The sequence below is a fragment of the Eulemur rufifrons genome, chromosome 28 (genome assembly GCF_041146395.1).
Source record: "Eulemur rufifrons isolate Redbay chromosome 28, OSU_ERuf_1, whole genome shotgun sequence".
Taxonomy (NCBI): Eukaryota; Metazoa; Chordata; class Mammalia; order Primates; family Lemuridae; genus Eulemur; species Eulemur rufifrons.
This window is the reverse complement of record NC_091010.1, coordinates 41377358-41401045: the sequence shown is the minus strand read 5'-3', so window position 1 is coordinate 41401045 and position 23688 is coordinate 41377358. Positions and strand designations below refer to the sequence as shown.

Genomic DNA, 23688 nt, shown 5'->3' with positions numbered 1-23688 from the left:
GGAAGAAAAAAAGAAAATTAGTTTCCTTCTTAAACAACACATCAACTTTGAGATATTAAGAACATAACATTTTTTACCTTATCAGCCACAGTCAATGAGGTCTTGAAAATATGCTTTAGTTGACTATTGATTTTCAATATAGACACCACAGTGGGGGATAAAATCATTTCCAGTGAATTTACAAGGTCAGTCTTAAGTACATTCTGGTTTAAAAAAATAAATAAATAGATCATTAAAAGAATATTTTCACTTCCATAAACCTAGCTGGTTAAATGGTAATATCTTAAATACTTTGGTAACTATACATGCACATTAAAATTCTAAGTTTCCATTCTCTATCCTTTATAGCCCACAGAGATAAATCTGTATATCTAGAGTTTATATTCAGAATAAGTCACTTAGTCCTGCCTCTAGTAATTAAGAAAATGGTCACTTAGTGTACAATAATTTCTTAACTGTCTAATGAAACGCAAGTTAGAAGAATTCAGAAGGGTGAAAGATGACGGTTAACTGATAAGATTTCAGTATTCCAAACTCTGGGTAAAATGCTATCAAACAGCATCACAGACTTTCTTTCATGAAAGAAAGAGCAATCAATGCAGCAAAGTCCATTGTCTCCTTTTAAGAAATTGCCACAGCCACCATGATCAGTCAGCAGCCATCAACACTGAGGCAAGACCCTCCACCAGCAAAAAGATTATGACTTGCTAACGGCTTAGATGCGCATTTGCATTTTTTAGTAATAATGTATTTTTTAATTAAGGTATATATATTGTTGAAGACATAATGCTATTGTACACTTAAATAGATTGCAGTGTAGTATAAACCTTTATATGCAGTGAGAAACCAAAAAATTTGTGGCTCACTTTATTGCAATTTTTACTTTACTGTGGTGGTCTGAAACTGAACCTGCAATGTCTTTAAGGTAAAGCCCGTGTATACAGACAACTGTTTAGTGAATGAAATCAATTTTTGAAAAGTTAGTACTGACAGAGTATCTTTTAACTTTGTCGAATTTGGGTGATTAAAAACACTTATCAAATAATGTCCTATAAGCACTGAATCAAGGCAGAGGGTCAGCTAACATTTGTAGTATTTACTTGGAAAATGTTGAATAAATATTGTTAAACCCAAAAAAGGAGACAGAAAGCCGGTACAAATAAAAATAAGTGATATGCCTACACAAACCATATAATTACAAAATAAAGAATATATATAAAACAGGTATGAAGGAGGTGATATTAAGTGTAATTAGATGAGTGAATTCCATACAACTGTGGAAAAAACCTTTAGAGTTAAGGCCCTGAAGGGCATAGCCACACAGGTCTAACCCCAAGGATTGTTATGTTCCTAGAATTCTAAAAGTTATTTTTCTTGCATCACCATTATATATTACTATCATATATTACTGTGGTTTTAAAATTAAGTACCCAATATTCTCTTTTGGTTGGGCCCAGGACCCTTGGAAAAAGGATGACTTATCAATTTCTAGCCCACCTAATAAGTCATGGGTCCCCTGAAATCACATGGTGCTAAACCTGCCCTTTAGTCATTAGAAGGCTCACTAATAATGCCTACTTCTAATGTTATAAGATATGAGTGAAAAAAGTTTCAAATGTCAATTATATACATTTGGAAATCAATCTTTCCGGGAGGAAAAAAAAACAGAAATTTGTCTTTAAAAATATAACATATTCTCTCATAGCGATATGTCTATCATTGTCTAGCAAAGCTTAAGATGGAAGAATTGCAGTTAACATTGTTTTTGAAGATTTATCAAATGTAATTCTTTGAAAATATTTTAAGAAATGTACTAACAATCAATTCCTGCAGTACAGTTTTACTTTCTGCTGCTAATGATTGTTCTTTTAATATCACATTCAAAATCTGAGAAACAAGAGTAGACACATTTTCTGGAATAGATGTGAGAGATCCAAGTGCTGTTGTAGTAATGGTGTCTAATGCAGAGATGCTTGAAGACAGCAGATTACCTATAACAACAAAAACAAGAGGTAAACTTTGACATAAATATATTTAAATACAATTCGAATCATTTTGAAGGGGTTGGCAAAATTATATCCTTGTGGAATTTGTAGTAACAAATAAGCTTAAAAGAATTGGTTCACTACATAAGAAATGAAATATTTTAAATATACATTATATATGTTCTATAGTGTTCTGTAAGACCTTGACCTGTAAGTGTATCAGACCCATAACTATAACTCCTAGTAAACCAAGAATTAGAATATTCTAAAATTAATCTCTAACTAAAAATAATATACAGTATTATGGTAGGAAAAAAGTTCTTAGAAGAAAAGAATAACTAGAAATCAATACCAAAATTTATAGTGGTTGGCTTAGTGACTATAGCCTAGGTAATTTTTTTATTTTTACATTTTAGGATCTCTAATTTTCTATAAGGAGGATAGTATTTCATGAGGATAGTATTTCATAATAAATAAACGAATACTGAAGAGTTTTCTTCTATAGAGAGATAAAAATGGAATGGTTAAAAATAATGATACACATACATATTCTGACAATATAACAAACCTTCAAGATATATATTCCCAAAAGAAAGAAAAGTTATAGAATGTTTATGCACAGAAAACATCTAAGAAGAGACCCAGGAAATTTAACAGTAATACCTATGGGGAATAAACCAGGATCAGGGATAAAGAGGACTTTTATAAATATAGTCTTATTTAATAAACATAACATTTTATAGAAAACAGGGGGGAAAAACACTAAGATTTGTTGTAATTCAACAAAAGAGAGTAAAAGCATTAATCTCTAGTCTAAACATATAGCATGTGCATTGGGGAGGGTATTAGTGGCACTATCACCTGAGTTTACAAAATTAAATTATCAGTTTTGAAATCAGCCTCACACTAAATACATAAACACTAGAATATAAATGCTTTAACTTACCAAACAAGGTCTTGTGAACTTCTAGCATGGCCTTTTGTTTTGAGCTGCCATCCTTAATTAATTCTTCCATATTACTAAACAGACTATTTAGGTTTTTGCCAAAAACATCCTGAGCTTCTGCATTGTGTTGGTCAATTGCCTTCTTACGATCCAGTTTGGAATGGAGACCAGATACATCTTTTGTAGTTTCTTCAACTGTGCTAAGCAGCTATATGACGTTTTTAAAAATAAATGTTAAGATAGATATGACAAAAGCAATCTAATGAAAATATCTGTGCTATTAATAATACATAAGGATTTCTCCTGGCAGGAACTAGTAAGTTTTAGACATTGTATCAGAGACATACTTAATCTCATGCTAATTTATCCAGATGCCCATGAATGTTTATTTCCCCTCCACTAGCCATCTATGTAAGCAAGGAAAAGTGATTTTGCCAATTTATTGCAATATTTATGCTTCCTCAAAAATTTGTTTCCTACTATGTTCTATTACTTTCTCAAAAGTACACCTAATAAGAAATCAAAGATTTTCAACATCTCCCATCATTAGAAGATACTGAATTCTTAATGACTAATTAGGTTCGATCATCACCACAAAGAAAAAGCATCAAAACATCATTATTTTAAAAATCCACAAGATATATTATGAAGTCATGTTCTATTTTCAAAACTCCAGGAGTAGTTTTCTCCAGGAAGAAAAATATGGATGAAATAGTAAAATAATGTTTTTTAAATTGACACAAATATCATTTGGGGTGAATAAATAGAATCTCACAATTAATGCTTAAGCACAGAAAGTTATTTCTACCCATTTTCTAATTTCCTTAATGCAAGTACAAATCAAAACAAAGGACAAACCTTGCTAGCAGCATCATGAAGTTTCTCTTCGGTAGTTTCCAAAGCTGATGTGAAATATTCTTCTTTAACAAGTTGTAATTTAGTTTCTTGCAAATGTTTTTGACTGGTTTCAAGTTCCTGCGTCTTATTTTGCAGGTCAGATTTACACTGGTCAAGTTCACTTTTATTATCCATAAACAACTCTGTAACCTAAACATATTAAACATTTCTTAAGAATTAAAAAATGCGGCTGGGCGCGGTGGCTCACGCCTGTAATCCTAGCACTCTGGGAGGCCGAGGCAGGTGGATTGTTTGAGCTCAGGAGTTTGAGACCAGCCTGAGCAAGAGCGAGACCCCGTCTCTACTAAAAAAAAAAATAGAAAGAAATTATCTGGCCAACTAAAATATATATATAGAAAAAATTAGCCGGGCATGGTGGCACATGCCTGTAGTCCCAGCTACTCGGGAGGCTGAGGCAGGAGGATCGCTTGAGCCCAGGAGTTTGAGGTTGCTGTGAGCTAGGCTGACGCCACGGCACTCACTCTAGCCCGGGCAACAGAGTGAGACTCTGTCTCAAAAAAAAAAAAAGAATTAAAAAATGCTATCTGGTTGTTGAGATACCTGGCTAGCCCATAATATAATATTAGAAGAATAAAACAAATTACTTCCACATAAAAGTTATAACAAGTTACCAACTAGGTTAGCACATTTTATATGGCACCTGGCTTCTTCCTTCAAAATTTTGAGAATAAATAACTGGTCTGGTGTAGTAATATCAATTCTTCAGGTTCCCTCCAACACTGTCAATGGATTTGAATATAAAGGGCCAGGTCTCTTGTCTAACTTAGTTATTACTTTTATTTAATATCCAGTCTCTCCCAATATCTGTATCCCTTCATCTGATAACTATGTCAACAAAAATGCCTTAGCATTTGCCATTTTGTAGCTTTATAACAAAATCACATAATTCAGTTAATTTCTTGTAATGTTGCATTCATATTGGCATTTTCATTATCTTTGATGATAGTAAAATTATGATACAAATTACTTTCAGTATAAGGATCAGCAAAAAAAAATCTTAAAGAAGGAAAATATACCAAGTCCTTCACATTCTAAAAGTTTCTTTTAATGTTTGCTTTTTGCATAACATTGAATGTTGTCTTGAATACTTACCCTACTTAGCTCCTCCTCAAGGGCACCAATTTTTTCAGTAAATTCTATAATCTGTTCTTCTTGAACAGTTAGTTTTCCACTCATGACTCTAAAATAAAGTTCAATATAAGTTTAACAGTTTTTTTCCTAACTCTTATAAAATCTGTTAATAATACAATTATAGCAGTTACACAAACTCATCTCCACCATTCATCACCATCATAATAATGATGCCTAAGTGTTGATAAGCAATAAATACAAATTGCAAAGAACAAATGTATTCCTTGTCTTTGTGTTATATTTTTCTTTTGACTTCCATTCTGAAACTAAGAAATCCTATATATGAGGGGAAAAGCATATGGATATCAAATTTGAGAAGCTAGAAAGCTAGCTAACAGAGGACTATAACTCAAAGTTAGAGATGGAGGGAATACACCTAAGTGTCTGTAATCAGGGATATGGAATGTAAATATGCCCCACAGAATGCTGGAAAAACTTGGGATTTGAAGGCATCAAGTATCACAGGAGAAAGGGGTAAGAAAAGGGGCTAAATTAAACTATGTATACAGAGTAATTATACCCCCAACCCCTACACACACACACAAACACATATACCACTATCATACCGCCACATAAGATCAAGGGATTATTCTCTAGAGCAGAGTTTCTCAGCCTCAACACTAATGCCATTTTAAACCAGAATTTCTTTGTTGTGGGGATATCTTGTGCATTTCAGGATGTTTAGTAGCATCCCAGTCATGACAATCAAAAATTGTCTCTGACACTGCCAAATGTCCTCTGGGGGACAAAACTACCCACCCCCCCCCTCCAATCTTCCCAACCCCATTGAGAGCCACTAGTCTACAGGAACTGCAGTGGAACTTCCAGCTTCACTTTCACTAGACACAGTGGAGATTGGGAATAAGGTTTAGGGGCTACAAACAGGCATTTTAAGTATAAATCTACATAACTGAATGGTGGGATACTCCGTCCCCCATGCCCACTCTAATCCAAGAACATCAGCAGCCAGAATAATCTCTAAGTGGAAAACTGGGCAAGTCTTCTCTGGAAAGACTGAAAGGTCTTATCCAAAAGAAAAAATCTAACAAAGAATGACATTTGATGGAAGTCCATCCTTAACACTGAGGTCACCATTTTTTCACCCTATAGTGAACTCACAGGTCCACGCCTTACCCACGTACAAAGTTTCTCATCTATTTTCACTGCCAGCCAAAAATCACTAGACATTTGAAGAAAATAAACACAAATAACAGATATCACAATGAACAAGGGGAGAAAAGGGATCCCAAAGGAAAGACAGGAAAAAACACTTAAATAACATTAATAATTTTTCCAAGATAAGTAATACACTGTATTTATAAAAGAACAGAACACTAGATTGTTTAAAAAAAGGATGGGCAAGTAGGATGGAGAACAAGAATTTTTAAAAACTAAAAATTTGACAGCAGAAATAAAATACAACATAAATATTAGAAGATAAAGACAAAGAAGTTGTAAAAAGTAGGATCAAGTCAGAGCAATGTTTTTGTTGAGCACAAAGCTCACAAAGCCTTCTAGACCCACTTTAACAGTCTTTTGATTAAATATTTTAGCTTTTTATTAGAACTAGTCTTTTATGTAAAATGGGATATTTGAAATGTTTTTCTTATATTGAATGTTACATTTGGATGAGATGGTTTTCATTTATTAATAGTTTAAAAATGCCTATTAAGCATGGGGTAAGTAAAGCATTACCCTGTTTTAAATGTTGGCTGTAGCCTTTGTGGCCCTTCTCTAACTTAAAGAGTATGATAATTCCAAGAGGTTTTTCAGAAAGAACTTTGTGTCAGATAATGCCTCATGTCTATTAGAGCACACTGTCTTTTCAATCATGAGATTAACAAACGAAGCTAAAGTTGTTTCTTAAGCTAAAAAACATCAAAAAGATGAAAGCCAATAAACTTTATCATTCCTAAAGATTACAGCTAGGACTGAGTGCCTTGTCAACTATTTTTTACTCTTAAAGCACCAACAAAACTTCCTTCAGTCATGGTAAACTGTTACCTAACCTACAATTTTATATTGTTTCTTATTCTAGGGCATCTTAAGCATTCATAGATAAACTTTGAGTATTTTGTAAAGCCCATAAAATTGTTTCCAAAAAGCAAAACAACACCTCAAAGAGATAGACAGCCAAGATAAGAAAATCAGACAGTCCACAAAGTCAATATTTGACTGCTAATAGGAAATCAAGGAGCAGAACTACTTGTAGAAGACATTCATTGGTTGCCTACTAAGCACCCATTTCCAGCATCCAGATTTCCCTTGGGAAATGACCATCTCCCCCTTGACTGTGCTGACCAGGCTGTTCGGTGGGCCTGATCCCATTCCCAGATCCAGGGACAAAGCCTGACTGGCTCAAGACAATCAGGTAAATCTTAACTCCCTTGGCAGTTATTGGTTCATATATGGACAATTCAGACCTAAACTCATCAATAAGTGATGTTCACCTTCTCATCCACACTGGACATGACAAGATAGCATGTAGCTGCTATGCTGCTGGCCGCAATCCCTGATGAAAAGCAACCCTAGGAGAAAGCCACCAATCAAGACAGCAGTGGGAAGAGACAGAAACTGGACCCTGGAATTACTAGATCAGATAACCTTGAAGTTCACACTCTTTGGACTTTCCACAATTATGAACCAATAAGTTGGGTTTAAGTTGGGTTTTCTAGAAACCAAGAGTATTCTGATACCAAATCTAAAAAGGTTTTTCCTTTTATTTTTAGTTGACATGTAATAGTTGTACATATTTAGGGGATAAAGAGTAATATTTCCATATGTGTATACAATGTATAATAATCAAATCAGGGTAATTAGCATATCCATCATCTCAAACATTTATCATTTGTTCGTGAACATTCAAAATCCTCTCATCTAGCTTTTTAATAATATACAATAAGTTATAGCTAACCATATTCACCTTAAAGTGCTGCAGAACAGCCACTCATCCCTCCTATCTAGCTGTAATTTTCAAATTTAAAATACAAAAAGTGTTTATCAAATAAAAATAAAAGTATAAAAAATATAAAAGTGGTAGAAATAAGGACACTGGTAAAATGAAACAATTGAAAAATATAATGAAACACTGTAGATATACTATGAAGAAGTATATCTGAAAACCACAAATAGAAAAAAAAGAAAATAAAAATATCAAATTTAAGAATTAAGTGCAAATTTGCAAAATAATTTTTTATAAAAAAGTTTTTGCCCAACTGGATATGGCAAAGAAAGAACCAAACAAAACTGAAGTCACATAGAAAGAATAAGTATTTAATAATCTGTATACTCATACAATATAGATTTGAGCATATGAAAGTGAGCAAATGAAATAGAATATAGTACACTATGACAACTGCAAATTACATGGAAAAATCCTGAGTTTATTAAATGGTTTATGTACTATTACAGTGATCATGTAATGTTAACATCTATCAAAAAGTTCAGTGAAAGATTACACTAAAATGCTTCTGATTATTAATTAGATCTAAATATCTTTTATCATTAATTTTTAAAAAATGTTCTGTGAAAGTCATCCTCCATGATATCTTCAAGGATAAATACAAACAGGAATTTTCAAGTTATAATCCTTAGCATCCCACTTGCCTTTTTCCCCTTGTTTTCCCGGTTGTTGTTGTTGTTTTTACATAATGGGCTTCAGCAGAAGGTTTCCTTTTAACAAACTACTCCAGGGCTTTAAAAAGTGAACCGAGTAGTGGTTGCTGGGGGTAGGAATCACTGGGGGAGGAGGGGTGAGTGTGACTACTGAGGATTATTGAGAGAGCTCCTTGTGATCAAAGGATAGTTCTGCATCTCGATTGCAGTGGTGCTTACACAAATCTACACGTGATAAAACAGCATGGAATTATACACTCACATTGTACCAATGTCAATTCTCCAGCTTTGATACTGTACTATAGTTACATAAGAGGTAACCATAAGTTAATAAAAGATTTTCTGAAAAGTGATAATGACTTAATGTCAAAACAAAACAAAAACAAATACAGGCACTAGATATAAAGATTTTACTTGAAGAATTTATCTTGGGTAGATTAAAAAAAAGAAAAAAGATCTTATTTAACTGCTACATAAGTAAATTTTACTTCAAACTGCTTGTTATCAGAAAAAGCTTATTCTTGGAAATTAACTCCATAGCAAGGACTCACCTAAAATTTTCTTCAGAAATATATACTCCATTTTTCTCACGGGCTGCAGCAAGATCTCGTTTCAGGCGCTCTATCTCTTCTGTATACTCCTACACAAGAGGAATGTTGTAGGTGTCAATTTAGTACTTTTTTTCATTCAGTTTGGGGAGGATATGCAACAAATAAAACATAAAGTTAGCTTTTTATGTTTTCTAAAATTCAGAAAAGTATAATAAAAAGTTATAACCATACTTTTTAAATCAATATTAATTTATTTAGAAATAAAGTCTTTCAGTGGCTTTCAAAACTCCTTTAAATGCACTCATTATGAAAATATGGGCTTCTCAAGAAAAATCACAACCACCATACCATGGTTGGTAGCATTTTACACTAAAAAGAACCAGGATTCCATAGAGAAGGGTCTGATTCAACGACTAGGGCAGGAAGTATTCAAGATGAGCCTGGGACATTTTATCAAACAAGATAGGAAAGAAGCTAACAAACCCTATCAGGCTAGTGAAAGGGACTGAAGAACCCACTTGAAGAGGTACCGACTGGTCAAAGATAAGACAATTTGAACATTAGTGTGGATAATAACTACAATGGAGTAAACAAATATTTTAAATCCATGAAGTTATAATGACAATTAAAAGCTAGGAAACCAACTCATTACTCTCAAAATTGGCAGGCCGGGCGCGGTAGCTCACGCCTGTAATCCTAGCACTCTGGGAGGCCAAGGCGGGTGGATCGTTTGAGCTCAGGAGCTTGAGACCCCGTCTCTACTTAAAAAATAGAAAGAAATTAGCTGGACAACTAAAAATATATAGAAAAAAATTAGCCGGGCATGGTGGCACATGCCTTGTAGTCCCAGCTACTTGGGAGGCTGAGGCAGAAGGATTTCTTGAGCCCAGGAGTTTGAGGTTGCTGTGAGCTAGGCTGACACCATGACACTCTAGCCCGGGCAACAGAGCAAGACTCTGTCTCAAAAAAAAAAAAAAAAAAAAAAAAAATCACCACCAAGAAAAGCAAAAGATAAGCCAGATTAGGAGAACTATTAATATTTGCAAATTATATCTCATAAGGGCTTGTATCTAGAATATATAAACAATACCTTACAACTTAATAAGAAAACAAACAAGCCAATTAAAAATTGGGCAAAGTATTTGAATAGACATTTCACCAAAAAAAAAAAAAAAAAAAAAAAAAAAAACCACACGGATAATGATCATGTGAAAAGATGCTCAACATCACAGGGAAATGCTCATTAAAACCACACTGAAGGCTGAGTGCAGTGGCTCAAGCCTGTAATCCCAGCACTTTCGGAGTCCAAGGTGGGAGGATCACTTCAGGCCAGGGAGTTCAAGATCAGTTGGAGCAATAGTAAGACCCCATCTCTACAAAAAATAGAAACAATAGCTGGGCATGGTAGCATGCACCTGTAGTCCCAGCTACTTTTTGGGAGGCTGAAGCAGGCGGATCACTTGAGCTCAAGAGTTTTAGGTTGCAGTGAGCTATGATGATGCCACTGTACTTTAGCCCAGGTGACAGAGTGAGACTCTGTCAAAGAAAAACAAAACAAAAACAAAAACCACGATGAGGTACCACTTTAACACTTAGAATGGCAAAAATTAAAGAGCCAGGCCATAAGAAGTGTCAGAGAGGATATGGAGAAACTATAGCCCTCATACATTGCTGGTAGAAATAACATGGTACAGGCACTTGAAAAAGTTTCTTAAAGAGTTAAACATAAACTTATTATACAACCCAGAAATTAAATCCTTAAGTATCTATCCAAGAGAAATGAAAATACATTAACACAAAGACATGTACAGGGATGTTCACAGTGGCATTACTGGAAATGACCCAAATGTCAATTGGTGAATGTACAAACCACTGTATTATCCATATAATGGAATACTATTCAACGATAAAAAGAAATGAACTACTGATACATGTTACAACATAAATGGAACCTCAAATATTATGCCAAGTGAAAGAAGCCAGATGCAAAAGACCAAATATTGTATGATTTCATTTATAAGAAATATCCAGAAACGGCAAATCTATAGACAAAAAGCAGATCAGTAACCACCTGATTGCAAAGAAGCAAAGGGAAACTTAATAGTGATAAAAATTTTCTAAAACTAGATTGCGGTGATGTTGCATAACTCTGTAAATGTACTAAAAATCATTGAATGGTATACTTACAATAGGTAGATATTAGGGTATGTAAATTAGAGATGCAAATAAATAAATACATTTTGTAAATATAAATAAATGCAAATTTTGCTAAGGGTACCAACTCACTTGATAAAGTTGATAAAGTCAACAAATTGTCAGTAGGAAAAACATTTTAACATAGAAGGTATTTAGTTTAAATCACTAGATAAAAAGCTTTCCACAGGCAATTTAACAAATCTTGCTTTGCAATTTTATGTTTCAGTTCCTTATTTTCACATTTCTCAAACAAGATTACATTACTTCACAAAAATTCACAATTACCTTAATAAGAGCTTTTTTGGTGAGTTTCTGATTAACTTCAGGCTTATTCATTATGTTCTTTGCTCTATGCGCATATTCTAAGGTACTCAGAGTTTCCTGTCATTGAAAGGAGAGGTTAATTACTAAAGATATTATAAGAATAATGTAATTCTGTTATCTAAAAGGTACTACATAATAACTGACATGTAATAATTTATGGTTATCTAATCTAAAAATCTCCTCAGTAAGACTACTGTACTCAACCCTTTAAAAAGGAAGTTGTTCAAAAGAGCCTTATCTTTTTTTCTCCTTCTCTTCAATTTTCTGGGTCTTTAGCCTTATAATTTGACCCACTAATTTTTTCCTTTAGACTAGTCTTACACTCAATAAATTCCACCAACTGATGAATAAACAAAATGTCGTATATCTATACAATGGAATATTATTCACCCATTAAAAAAGGATGCATACTACAACATGGCTGAACCTCGACCACATTATGCTAAGCCACCACTTGAGGCCAGGAATTCAAGACCAGCCTGGCAACATAGCAAGACCTGCATCTCTACAAAATATATTAAAAAAAAAAAAAACCAAACAGCCAGGCATGGTGGGAAGTGCCTGTAGTCCCAGCTACTTGGGAGGCTGAGGCAGGAGGATCACCCAAGCCTAGGCATTCCAGGTTGCAGTGAGTTCTACATCCCACTATAGTGCAGCATGGGCAAAAGAGCAAGACTTTTTATTTAAAAAAATAAAAAGAAAACATCATGCCAAGTAAAAGAAGCCAGTCACAGTGGACTGCATGTTATAGAATCCCACTTAGATGAAATGTCCAGGATAGACAAATCTATAGACACAGATAATAGCAGCAACCTAGGGCTGGGAGTGGGGTGGATAGAAAATGATTACCAGTGGGGATAGGTTTCTTGCTGGGGTGATGAAACTTAGATTTTGGTTGTTCTAACCTTAGATTTTGGTGACGGTTGCACACAAATCTGTGAATTACTAAAATCATTGAATTGATATACTTTAAATGGGTAAATTTTATGGTATGTGAATTATATCTTAATAAAGATATTTTTTTAAATGAAGAGTAAGTTGGAGACCTTATAAAAACTTTCTAAACTCCATTTATAGCAGATGATAGAAATAAAATAAGATTTTACCATCCCTGTTGCTTCTCTTGCTTTTCCCCTCTGTTCCCACACATCCAACACCATTCGCAGTGCTCTCTAAGCAGCCTCTATAATACTAGCATTCACTTCACCCACTACTAAGTCCTGAATTAGATGTCTATACATCATTCACTGCTAATGACCACAGCAATTTTCTTTGAAGACTCTGTGGAAAGTCTTTAAGTAACTGACTTTTTAAGATTAAAACCTCTGCCAGGAAGGAAAAAGAACTTTTTCAGGAGTATCCTCTGGTATACATCCATGTGCAATGTCCAGATTCTTTTGCACTATAGCATAGAGTAAGTGAAGCCAATAAGTGAACTTTTAAAATATGTAATACCTAAATAAGAATTATAGCTACTACACTTACAGCTTCCTTTCAAAGGGCTTACCTCAAGATTGAGAGATGCAGGAGAGATTGTTGCAATTATAGATGTTTTTGTACGCCCCCCAAGAGAATCCTGGAGGATTCTAGTTAGTTTAGATTCTCGGTAAGGAACGTGAGGTGTTCTTTCTACAAGAGCAGTAATAACCCTTCCCAAAGTCAACAGAGATTGATTGATATTTCCAGCTTCCCGAGCTCTCTTGTCAACAGCTCCAGAACGGCCAATGTTTTCACTTCCTGCAAGATCAACCTTTCATTTTAAAAATAAAAATAAAAAATTAATCTATCTTTGGATTTAAAGACTTTTATTCTGATAATATATATAACGTACAAAATAGCCAGCAAAATAATTTTTCTATAATTAAGTAATTTATTCTCCCACTACAAAGCTAATAACAGTGACTTACAAAAATATTGTCTAGAAGTACAAAATTTCAAGCAACTCTATGAGGTGGTCAAGAATGAAACAGTAGACTGGGCGCGGTGGCCAATGCCGGTAATCCTAGCACTCTGGGAGGCCGAGGCGGGAGGATCGTTTGAGCTCACAAGTTCGAGACCGCCTGAGCAGGAGCAAGACCCTGTCTCTACTAAAAATGGAGGGAAATTGGCTGGACAACTAAAAATATATAGAAAAAATTAGCCAGGCATGGTGGCGCATGCCTGTAGTCCCAGCTACTCGGAAGGCAGAGGCAGAAGGATCGCTTGAGCCCAGGAGTTTGAGGTTGCTGTGAGCTAGGCTGATGCCACGGCACTCACTCTAGCCCGGGCAACAGAATGAGACTCTGTCTCAAAAAAAAAAAAAAAAGAATGAAACAGTAGTATTAAGGTTGATGCTTACCAAGTTCAACTTTCCAATTTTAACAAGCTCTTCTCCATCATTTGTAGTTTCTTTCATATGTATTGTAACAGAGAAAACTGAGTGGGAACGACTGGAAAACAAGATCAAATTGCTCAATCATTACAATATAAAACATTGTTTATTTCCTCTAAAATATTGAAAACAGTAAGGGAAGATCTAAATCCACAGGGGTGTAGAAAGATAATATCAGAGAGGAGATATCAGTAAGACTTTAGAAGATAGAAGGTGGGTAGAACAATGATTAGGTTTTTGCTTTCCACTATCTAATGCCTGCAGGGGCATCTCCAATGAAAATCTACCTCAAAACACCTCAAAAGACTTAGGAACTAGAATCTTCAGGCACCTCCGAAAGCCGGATGTGGAGTGGGCTTGGGACAGTTGCCTGGTGTGTCAAGAGGAGAAGGCTGCTTGCAATCAATCTTCCTACTCATAAGGACAAGTAAGAATGAATGCAAGTAAGCATAGAAGTCAATTCTGATTTGGGAAAACTAAATTAACTTCTTCTCTTTATCATATATATTCATAAAAAGTGATCATTACTCAAGTCTAGGAATTCCTAAATTATACAAATTTACAGAATAGAAATTTTAGATTTCAGTGAAAGGTATTTAGAGAAAAGAAATGTTATCTAGTCTGCAGTTCATTTCTCCAAATTCTATACAAAATTATCAAGTAAGTTACAAAGCAACCATGAAATAAAATTTCCATTTTATTGGAAAGCCATTACAGGGAAAATTTAAAAATCACTCATATAATCACTTTCATGTTATGTTATTTTTCTTTTTTCAAATGTATACATTTTTTAGTTGTGACTATAATTGTTATGGCATTTTATAGAAATTTTCAACTAAAAAGCAAACAAATAAGACATCTAGTCCTAACAATTATTTTATAGCTTAAAGAAGCTGATATTCAAGGGCCAGGCGTGGTGAATCGTGCCTATAATCCCAACACTCTGGGAGGCTGAGGCAGGAGGATCGCTTGAGGTCAGGAGTTTGAGACCAGCCTGAGCAAGAGCAAGACCCTATCTCTACTAAAAAAGAAAAAGAAAAGAAAAACTTAGCCAGACAACTAAAAATAGAAACAAAAAATTAGCCAAGTGTGGTGGCAAGCACCTGTAGTCCCAGCTACTCAGGAGGCTGAGGCAAGAGGATTGCTTGAGCCCAGGAGTTTGAGGTTGCTGTGAGCTAGCCTGACGCCACGGCACTCTAGCCTGGGCAACAGAATGAGACTGTCTCAAAAAAAAAAAACCTATTTTAAAATAAAGATTTGACTTTCTTCTAATCTTTATTCAAACCAAAGGTTTTCAAATTATGCTCTAATATTAGTAGGGGCTCTACAAAAGTGCCTCTCAAGGGCCACCTTTGTAAGGCTGAGGAGGGAAGCCTCTGAGTATTCCATCCCAAAATCAACTACAGCAGCTACATTTTAATCTGGGTTTCAATACACAATTTCATTTGAAAGAAAGGATTCAGCTTAAAAAAAGTTTAATATTTCTGCTCTAGTTCAACTTGTCTTCTTCTCCTTTTAACATTCTTCCAATTTTGGTGCCCTCTCTATAAATCTCAAGCCAATTACTAAGGCCTCTTTATAATACAAAATCTAAGTATGTGACAATGCACATATCCTGACCCACCCCAATTTGACTTCCCCCAAGTCCCTAATTCTTCTTAGAAAATGGAACCAGGGAGGAGACTGTGGCTTTCTTACCTACTGTATGCATTCATCAAAGTGGCTGCAGTTGTCCTTTTTGCTGCCCCCTTTTCCAAAATTTGATAGACTTCATCTTTGTTGTGTACTGTAATTTCTTCTAAACCTTTGATTATCACTCCTCTCTGGCCAAAATATCAAAAGAACACCCATTAGACTGGTAAAAGAATATATAAGTAGTGACTTCTCAAAACCTCACACATTAAAATTTGGAGACATTTCATTCTCAAAGACTGAGTTACCTTGTTTCTAGGATCATCAAACATCTGCAACCTCTCAGAAACATCAGAAGATGGATTAAGCAGATCAAAAAGTTCTTCATTATAGATTTCCAACAGAGACACTTTGACTGAAAATTCAGTACCATTATCAGTAAGTTTCTCAAAAATTTGATGAAGGGTACGTGGAATTATACCAGCCAAGGGATCCTGAAATTATAATATTAATGAGGGTTAATGTAAAGGAAGAATGTCATTTACTGTAGCAGTTAAAACATAAGGGCATCCTTTATGTTTAAGCGTAAGTATGCCCAAACAAGTTAACAACAAAAAAACCACTAACCTAATGTTAGAGAAGTCACTTACAACAGTCTGTTCAACAGTATTCTTCGTATCTTCCACAAACCAGACATACCTGCTTCATGCCTGAGCATTACATAGAAAGCAACTGAAGCAAGCTACTTAAAAAGACAAGTTCAATGATCCTGCCCAAAACTACGCTTTAAAGCCTGTTCCATATCTCTTATGGTTATAATTCCATAATTTTATTATCCATATGTAAAGTAAGTTAATGACTCAACTATTTAACCACTAGAAAAAAAGGAGCTACCCAAATATCAATAATTTGGAAAATTAACTTAGTTATTAAATTCATTTAAATTTAAACTCATTTGATGATAATCTTTGTGCAATGTACTATTAATATATGCTTTCTATAATATGAAACAATACAGTAATCTCAACTTCTTGAACATTCACGGTCATCATTAATAAAGTTCTATATCGCCCCTTGCTATGCTAACTTTTTGAGACTCATTCCATAATTGCAAAGACCTCCCCTTCAAGCCCTACTCATACTCCAACTTTTTCACAATATTCTGCTTCAACTGTCCTATCCCAAACAGACCCCTATTTTATCACTTAACTGTGGAATATGTATTGGTCCTCTCTCTCCCACCGAGATGGTGTTTCTTAAGCAGGTGCCATACCATACATTTTAATTTTACTATAGCAGTAGTTTATCCTAAACTCATGTTTGACATGGGTACTCTGATCTTCTCTATTTCAAGACAATGGCCCTCAACCAAACTTTATTGAGATAAATTTCAACCAAGTATGTTATCAACAATAAATACCTCTTCCCATGTATACTCTTCATTAGGTGACCTTTCACCTTCCATTGTAAAGGTTTTTCCAGTGCCAGTTTGGCCATATCTGCCAAGATTAACAAAAGTGTTAAATCAAAAATAAATACATCCATCTAAACTTTTTCATCAACTTGAAAAATAAGTGTTTCACTTACGCGAAGATAGTGCAATTATAGCCCATAATAACTTCATCCAGAATTGGACAGACAACACTTCGGTAAACATCAATTTGTTTAGTAGACGCTCCAAAAACCTATCAAAAAAAATGTTTTTTTCTTACAGAAAGAAAACTCAAAACTACTCATTTTAATGATTTTATTTTTAGAATATTAACTCATTCAGCCTACTAGAAATCATCTGACAAATTGAAGAGACAATTGAAATTTATAAGTGTACACCATTTTCCAGATGAAATGTGGATATTAGTATTACTTTACATTAGTGGATAATTAAGACATTGCACCCCATGTTACCATATCAAAAGTGTATGTTTTCCGTGAGCTCTTGTCAGCCAATCCTCCAGTTCGTACACTAACTTCTTTTCGTACATGATCACATTCTACTACTGAATGGGCGTTAGCTTTCCGTTCTGTCAAATTAAATGGTCTGTAAAAAGAAATACACAAAGTTGTTCAAAAACTGTTAATTAATCAGGTTATCAATAATATTTTCATTGACTATATTGGTCAAGAAAAATGTGAAGTGTGAAGTTCTGACTACACAGTGATGGGGATTATATGGGGACTAAATGTAAATGATACTGTAAAGCAGATAGTAGAATTATAAGGGTCTCAATTCCCAGAAATAAAATTTGGCTTTTTTAAATCTTCAAAGATATGTAAAACATTACAATTTTGACAGCTTCTTAGAGTAGATGCTAACAGAAATTTATAACTTGCAAAAAACACCAAATTTATTTCTTAGAATTCTATTTCCACTATTTTTAAAATCTGATCAAGTTAGGTTATGACATAGTGGAAAGAACATGTCAAATTTGTACTAAAAACACTAACCTGCCAGTGAATACCTAGCACAAAATAAAAAGTAGATAAAAAATAATGACTAATATATTAAGCACTTACTATGTGCCAGGTACTCATTGTTACAAGTGCTTATGTGCTAACTCACTTTGACCTCACAAGACTGGGGTTAGTAATATTATTAGCCCCATTTTTCAAAGAGGAAACAGGCACAAAAAGGCTACATTGCCTAAGCAGACTGGATCAAGAGACCTCATTTTACCAAAATTTTGTTATATGTTCCTAAAGCACCCCTACACACCTTTCTAAATATCACTTCTCTTATAACCATTTGTTTTATGTCACTGTTTCCCACTAGACCTCAGATTACTAGGAAAAAAATATTGTTTAGTTTATTGTTTCCCCAGTGCCCACTACCATGCTTAGCACACAGTAGGCATTCAAACATTTGTTACTATATTACCTGATAAATGTCATCCTAAGGGGAATGATGGGAAACTAAAAAGAACTACAATCCACAGAGTAGCATCAGTAAGATATTTACATACTTAATACATATCTGCGCCAAAGGGAAGATATACTCTTGACCTGGGTTCATTTTTTCCTTTGAGTATCACATACTTTGAAAGAAGTGCCAAATAAGAAATTTTCTTCCCCTCATCACTAGGCAAATCAAGTTGCAATTTATTTAAGAAGGATACCTCAACTTCTCCTGGCATACCTCATGCCCTAGCATACTTTTTTTTTTTAATCAGAGTCTCACTCTGTCGGCCAGGCTAGGGTGCCATGGTGTCAGCCTAGCTCACAAAAACCTCCAACTCCTGAGCTCAGGTGATCCTCTTGCCTCAGCCTCCTGAGTAGCTGGAAATACAGATGCACACCACCATACCTGGCTAATTTTTTTCTATTTTAGTAGAGATGGCTAATTTTTTCTATTTTTACTAGAGACGGGGTCTCACTCTTGGTCAGGCTGGTCTCGAACTCCTGAACTCAAGCGATCCTCCCACCTCAGCCTCCCAGAGTGCTAGGATTATAGGTGTGAGCCACCACACCTGGCCTCCTAGAATACTTTTGAGTGGTTTGAAGACCAAATCTATGATCCTGGGAAACTTAACAACTCCCAGGTAATATCTGGTAATGTTGTCATTTGCCAGCTGGACTAAAACCTACACAATGCATGCAACTCACATGAATATGCAGTATTACTAAAAGTTCAAGCCAGGCCGGGCGCGGTGGCTCACGCCTGTAATCCTAGCACTCTGGGAGGTGGGCAGATCTTTTGAGCTCAGGAGTTTGAGACCAGCCTTAGCAAGAGCAAGACCCTGTCTCTACTAAAAAAATAGAAAGAAATTAGCTTGACAACTAAAAATATATAGAAAAAATTAGCTGGGCATAGTGGCACATGCCTGTAGTCCCAGCTGCTCGGGAGGCTGAGGCAGAAGGATTGCTTGAGCCCAGGAGTTAGAGCTAGGCTGACGCCATGGCACTCTAGCCTGGGCAACAGAGACATTGTCTCAAAAAAAAAAAAGTTCAAGCCAAGTGCAGTGGCTCACATCTGTAATTCCCGCACTTTGGGAGGCCAAGGCAGAAGGATCACTTGAGCCAAGGGGTTTGAGGATGCAATGAGTCATGATCATGCCACTGCACCCCAGCCTGAGTGACAGAATAAGACCCTGTCTTTAAAAAACAAAACAAGGCCGGGCATGGTGGCTCATGCCTGTAATCCTAACACTCTGGGAGGCCGAGGTGGGAGGATCACTTGAGTTCAGGAGTTCAAGACCAGCCTGAGCAAGTGCAAGACACCATCTCTACTAAAAATAGAAAGAAATTAGCTGGACAACTAAAAACATTTAGAAAAAAACATTAGCCAGGCATGGTGGCACATGCCTGTAGTCCCAGCTACTCGGGAGGCTGAGGCAGGAGGATTGCTTAAGCCCAGGAGTTTGAGGTTGCTGTGAGCTGGGCTGACGCCACGACACTCTAGCCCAGGCAACAGAGTGAGACTGTCGCCAAAAAAAAAAAAAAGGGGGGGGGGCGGAGAGGAGGAGATCAGAGAACGGCAATGAGATCATAAGTGACTTTGAGGGTTAGGGACAGAGAAGGATGATAAGGTGAGAGAAAAGCCAAACAGCAAGCATAAATCCAATTTTAGGGAAATGTGTTAGGGGAAACATAGGATAGTTTTCAGAGCAAGTAGCAGTCCTGAGGGTAGAATATTGATGGCGCAATTTTCTGATCCCTGGTAGGGAGTTAAAAGTTCTTCCTCATGGCCTCACACCAAGTCTAACCCTCTAAAAAGCCCCACTCACGGTGCTAATGGTTACTTCAATAACTTCATAAATGGGTGATAGTGACTCTGGTTTCTATTACATGTTGGAGAAAGTTTTGGGTTTTAAGGTTGATAATCTTCTCCTATGGAATAAATATATTTAAATGTCTTTTTAACTGTCCCTATCTTCAATTTCTATCCTTAGAGGAAAGTGTGCTATATTTATAATGGGACATCAGGAAGGAAAATGCCATACATTAATTTTACTCTGAGGGATTGCTGGAGCCTTTTGTGAAGTCACATTCAAATGTGCATTGTCACCCAGGAGAATATTAAGCCTAATAGGGGGACTTTTGCTGTTTGCAAAATCTGGTTAGATACACTACCCTGTGCTTTTTTTTTCTCCAGATACTATGTTTGGAATGATGATAAGCTAAGAGGAATAGTCAAGAGAAGAAAATGGCAATGCATGGAAAGTCAACAATGAGATCATTGACCCTTGAAGCTCTGATCTTCCTTTGGGATACTATGCTGCTCAAGGTCACAGAGCTGTTTAGTGGCAGGGCTAAGAAAGAACCCAGGTGGTGCCTTTTTGCCACTAAACTGCTGCTGTAGGTATAGGGCAGTGGTTTTTGTAAGTATAGTTCTAGGACCAGCAGCATCAGCATCATTTGAGCATTAGAAATGCAGATTCTAATGCTCTGTCCCAGACCTACTGAATGGAACTCTGGGGGTGGAGTCCAGCAGTCTGTGTTTTAAGAAGACCCCTCTTTCCCCAGGTGACTTTGATGCACAATAAAGTTTGTGAACCGCTGACAAAGGAGAATGAGAGCGAATGGATGACAGAATAAACTGGTGGGAAGGGACTGGGAAGGGACTTGGTGCAAGACCTATGATTTGTTTTAGTATCCTCATCTATAAAAAGGGCATGGGCAAAGAACCTGAATAGATATATCTTCAAAGAAGAGATACAAATGGTCAATAATCACATGAAAAAATGCTCAACATTATTATTGTTAGGGAAATGCAAATCAAAACTATAATGAAATACCATCTCACACCCATTAGGATGGCTACTATCAAAATACAAAATAACAAATATTGGTGAGGATGTGGATAAATTGGAACCCTTGTGCACTGTTGGTGGAAATGTAAAATGGTAGAGCTACTGTGGAAAATGTTGTAGCGGAAACATTAAAAAGGAAGGAAATCCTGACATATGCTACAACATGGATGAACCGTGAGGATCTTAAGCTAGTTACAAGATGATAAATAACTGTATTATCAATTCCACTTAATATGAGGTATTTAAAGTAGTCAAAATCATAGACAGTAGAATGGCACTTGTCAGGTGTTGGGGGGGTGAGGGAAATGGGGAGTTATTATTTCATGGGTATAGAGTTTTAGTTTTTCATGATGAAAAGAGTTATGGAGATGGATGGTGATGATCGCTACAGAATATTATTAATGTATCTACTACCACTGAACTACAAACTTAAAAATAGTTAAGATGGTAAATTTTATATTATATCCATTTGAATACAATTTTTAAAATCAGGGAAAAATAGTCCAGGCATGGTGGCTCACGCCTTAAACCTAGCAGTTTGGGAGGCCAAGATGGGAGAATCACTTGAAGCCAGGAGTCTGAGAACCAGCCTGAGCAAGAGTGACACTCTGTCTTTACAAAAAATAGAAAAAATTAGCCTGGCCCGATGGCGCATGCCTATAGTCCCAGCTACTGGGAAGGCTGAGGCAAGAGGATCACTTGAGCTCAGGAGCTTGAAGTTGAAGTGAGCTATGATGATGCCACTGCACTCTAACCAGGGTGACAGAGCAAGACCCAGTCTCAAAAACTAAATAAATAGAATTAAATGGGGGGGGTGGAATAATGGAGGACTTCGGAGGGGGATCAGAAAGACGATCAGTAGCTAGATCATGTAGGGGTCTGTAAACTTCAACCTGTGGGTCAAATCTGGCCCTTGCAGGACAAAGATTTAAGAATGATTTTTATAATTTTAAAGAGTTGTTAATAAAAAAAAAAAAGTGACAGAAACCACATGTGGCCTGCAAAGCCTAAAGTTTTTAAATAAAATAAATATTTATTTATTTGGGCCCTTTATAGAAGAAAAGGTTTGCCAACTTGAGGGACTCATAAGTTGCTTATTTAATAAAGCTTAATGACAGACTTGTACCAGGAAGGCTACTTGAAAGAGAAAAGGCTAACCTGAAAAGAAAAGACAAAAAATCTCTTTATACTAAAGTTATTTGGAAATATTAGACATAACCCAAGCACTTTTCATTGTAGATAAAGTAAAAAAATATATATATCTTTTAAGGCAAGGCTTGAAACCTATGAGAATAATAAACACCAAGTTCAAGATAATGGTTAACTGTGGACGGAGGAAAAGGGATTGGAAGGGGTACATAGGGCTAGTACCTCTTACATTTTCCTGGATAGAGCTTAAGCCCATCCTCCGAGGTATCACAAGAATGGAAGAATAGGCACTACATGTACTCGCCATCAAATTGGCACTAACTGATCAACACTAAGGTGCTCACACAGTAGTAATATTCTCTGGGGGTTGGGGGGATGGGGATGGGTAAACTCACAACTAATGGATTCAGTGAGCATTATAGGGGGTAAAGGACACACCTCAAATCATGGTTTGGGTGTGGCAAAGTCATAACATGTAACCAAAATGTTTGTACTCCCAAAATATCCTGAAATTTAAAATAGGGGGTACATAGGGGGCTCCAGCTATAATGATTATTTTGTTTCTTAATCTGGGTGCTGGATACACAAATGTTTGTTACATTGTTCTTTATAACTTTTTGTAAGTCTGAATATTTTATAACTAACTATAAAAAAAAGAAAGTAAAAGCACACAGAAAAGGTAATGCTGTCTGGCTTTATTAAACAACGAAAGTAATTTTAAATTTTTGTATGTTATATGTACGATTGTTTTTTAAATCTTCAAAACAAATAACCATTAACAAAAGCCCCAGAGTGCAACTGGTGCCATTGGCTAGACTCAACGTTACCACCAAATTTCCTCTCTGCCACCTAGTTTAGAAACCTAGTCATCCTCTTTGATATCTATAATTGAAGTGACCAAAGCTGAGTAAACCATAACCTAAAAAAGTTTGTTGGTACAGGTCTTTTAAAAATAACCTTTTAATATTAAAATACTTTTGGATTTACAGAAAAGTTGCAACAGCAATTTTTAACAGCACCAACATAAACACAAAATACACATACATCAGTAAACTGTGAAGAGCCTCTAAAAAGTTAAATAAATCAATCTCTTAATTAAGCAACAATTCTACAAGTATGATCT

At 35.7% G+C, this 23688-nt stretch overlaps 1 protein-coding gene across 1 annotated transcript in view; it reads right to left on the bottom strand.

Moving 5' to 3' along the window:
* KIF11 (kinesin family member 11) overlaps positions 1-23688 on the bottom strand; it is a 38759-nt gene that overhangs the window by 14281 nt on the left and 790 nt on the right. The window contains exons 2-15 of the mRNA XM_069460500.1: positions 17575-17707; positions 17257-17354; positions 17090-17168; positions 15978-16163; positions 15736-15860; positions 14005-14095; positions 13174-13416; positions 11628-11723; positions 9147-9235; positions 4942-5029; positions 3790-3978; positions 2932-3139; positions 1819-1991; positions 78-203 (exon numbers count right to left, since the gene is read on the bottom strand). Coding sequence (XP_069316601.1) covers positions 78-203; positions 1819-1991; positions 2932-3139; positions 3790-3978; positions 4942-5029; positions 9147-9235; positions 11628-11723; positions 13174-13416; positions 14005-14095; positions 15736-15860; positions 15978-16163; positions 17090-17168; positions 17257-17354; positions 17575-17707 — 1924 coding nt within the window. The remainder of the gene's footprint in view (positions 1-77; positions 204-1818; positions 1992-2931; positions 3140-3789; positions 3979-4941; positions 5030-9146; positions 9236-11627; positions 11724-13173; positions 13417-14004; positions 14096-15735; positions 15861-15977; positions 16164-17089; positions 17169-17256; positions 17355-17574; positions 17708-23688) is intronic.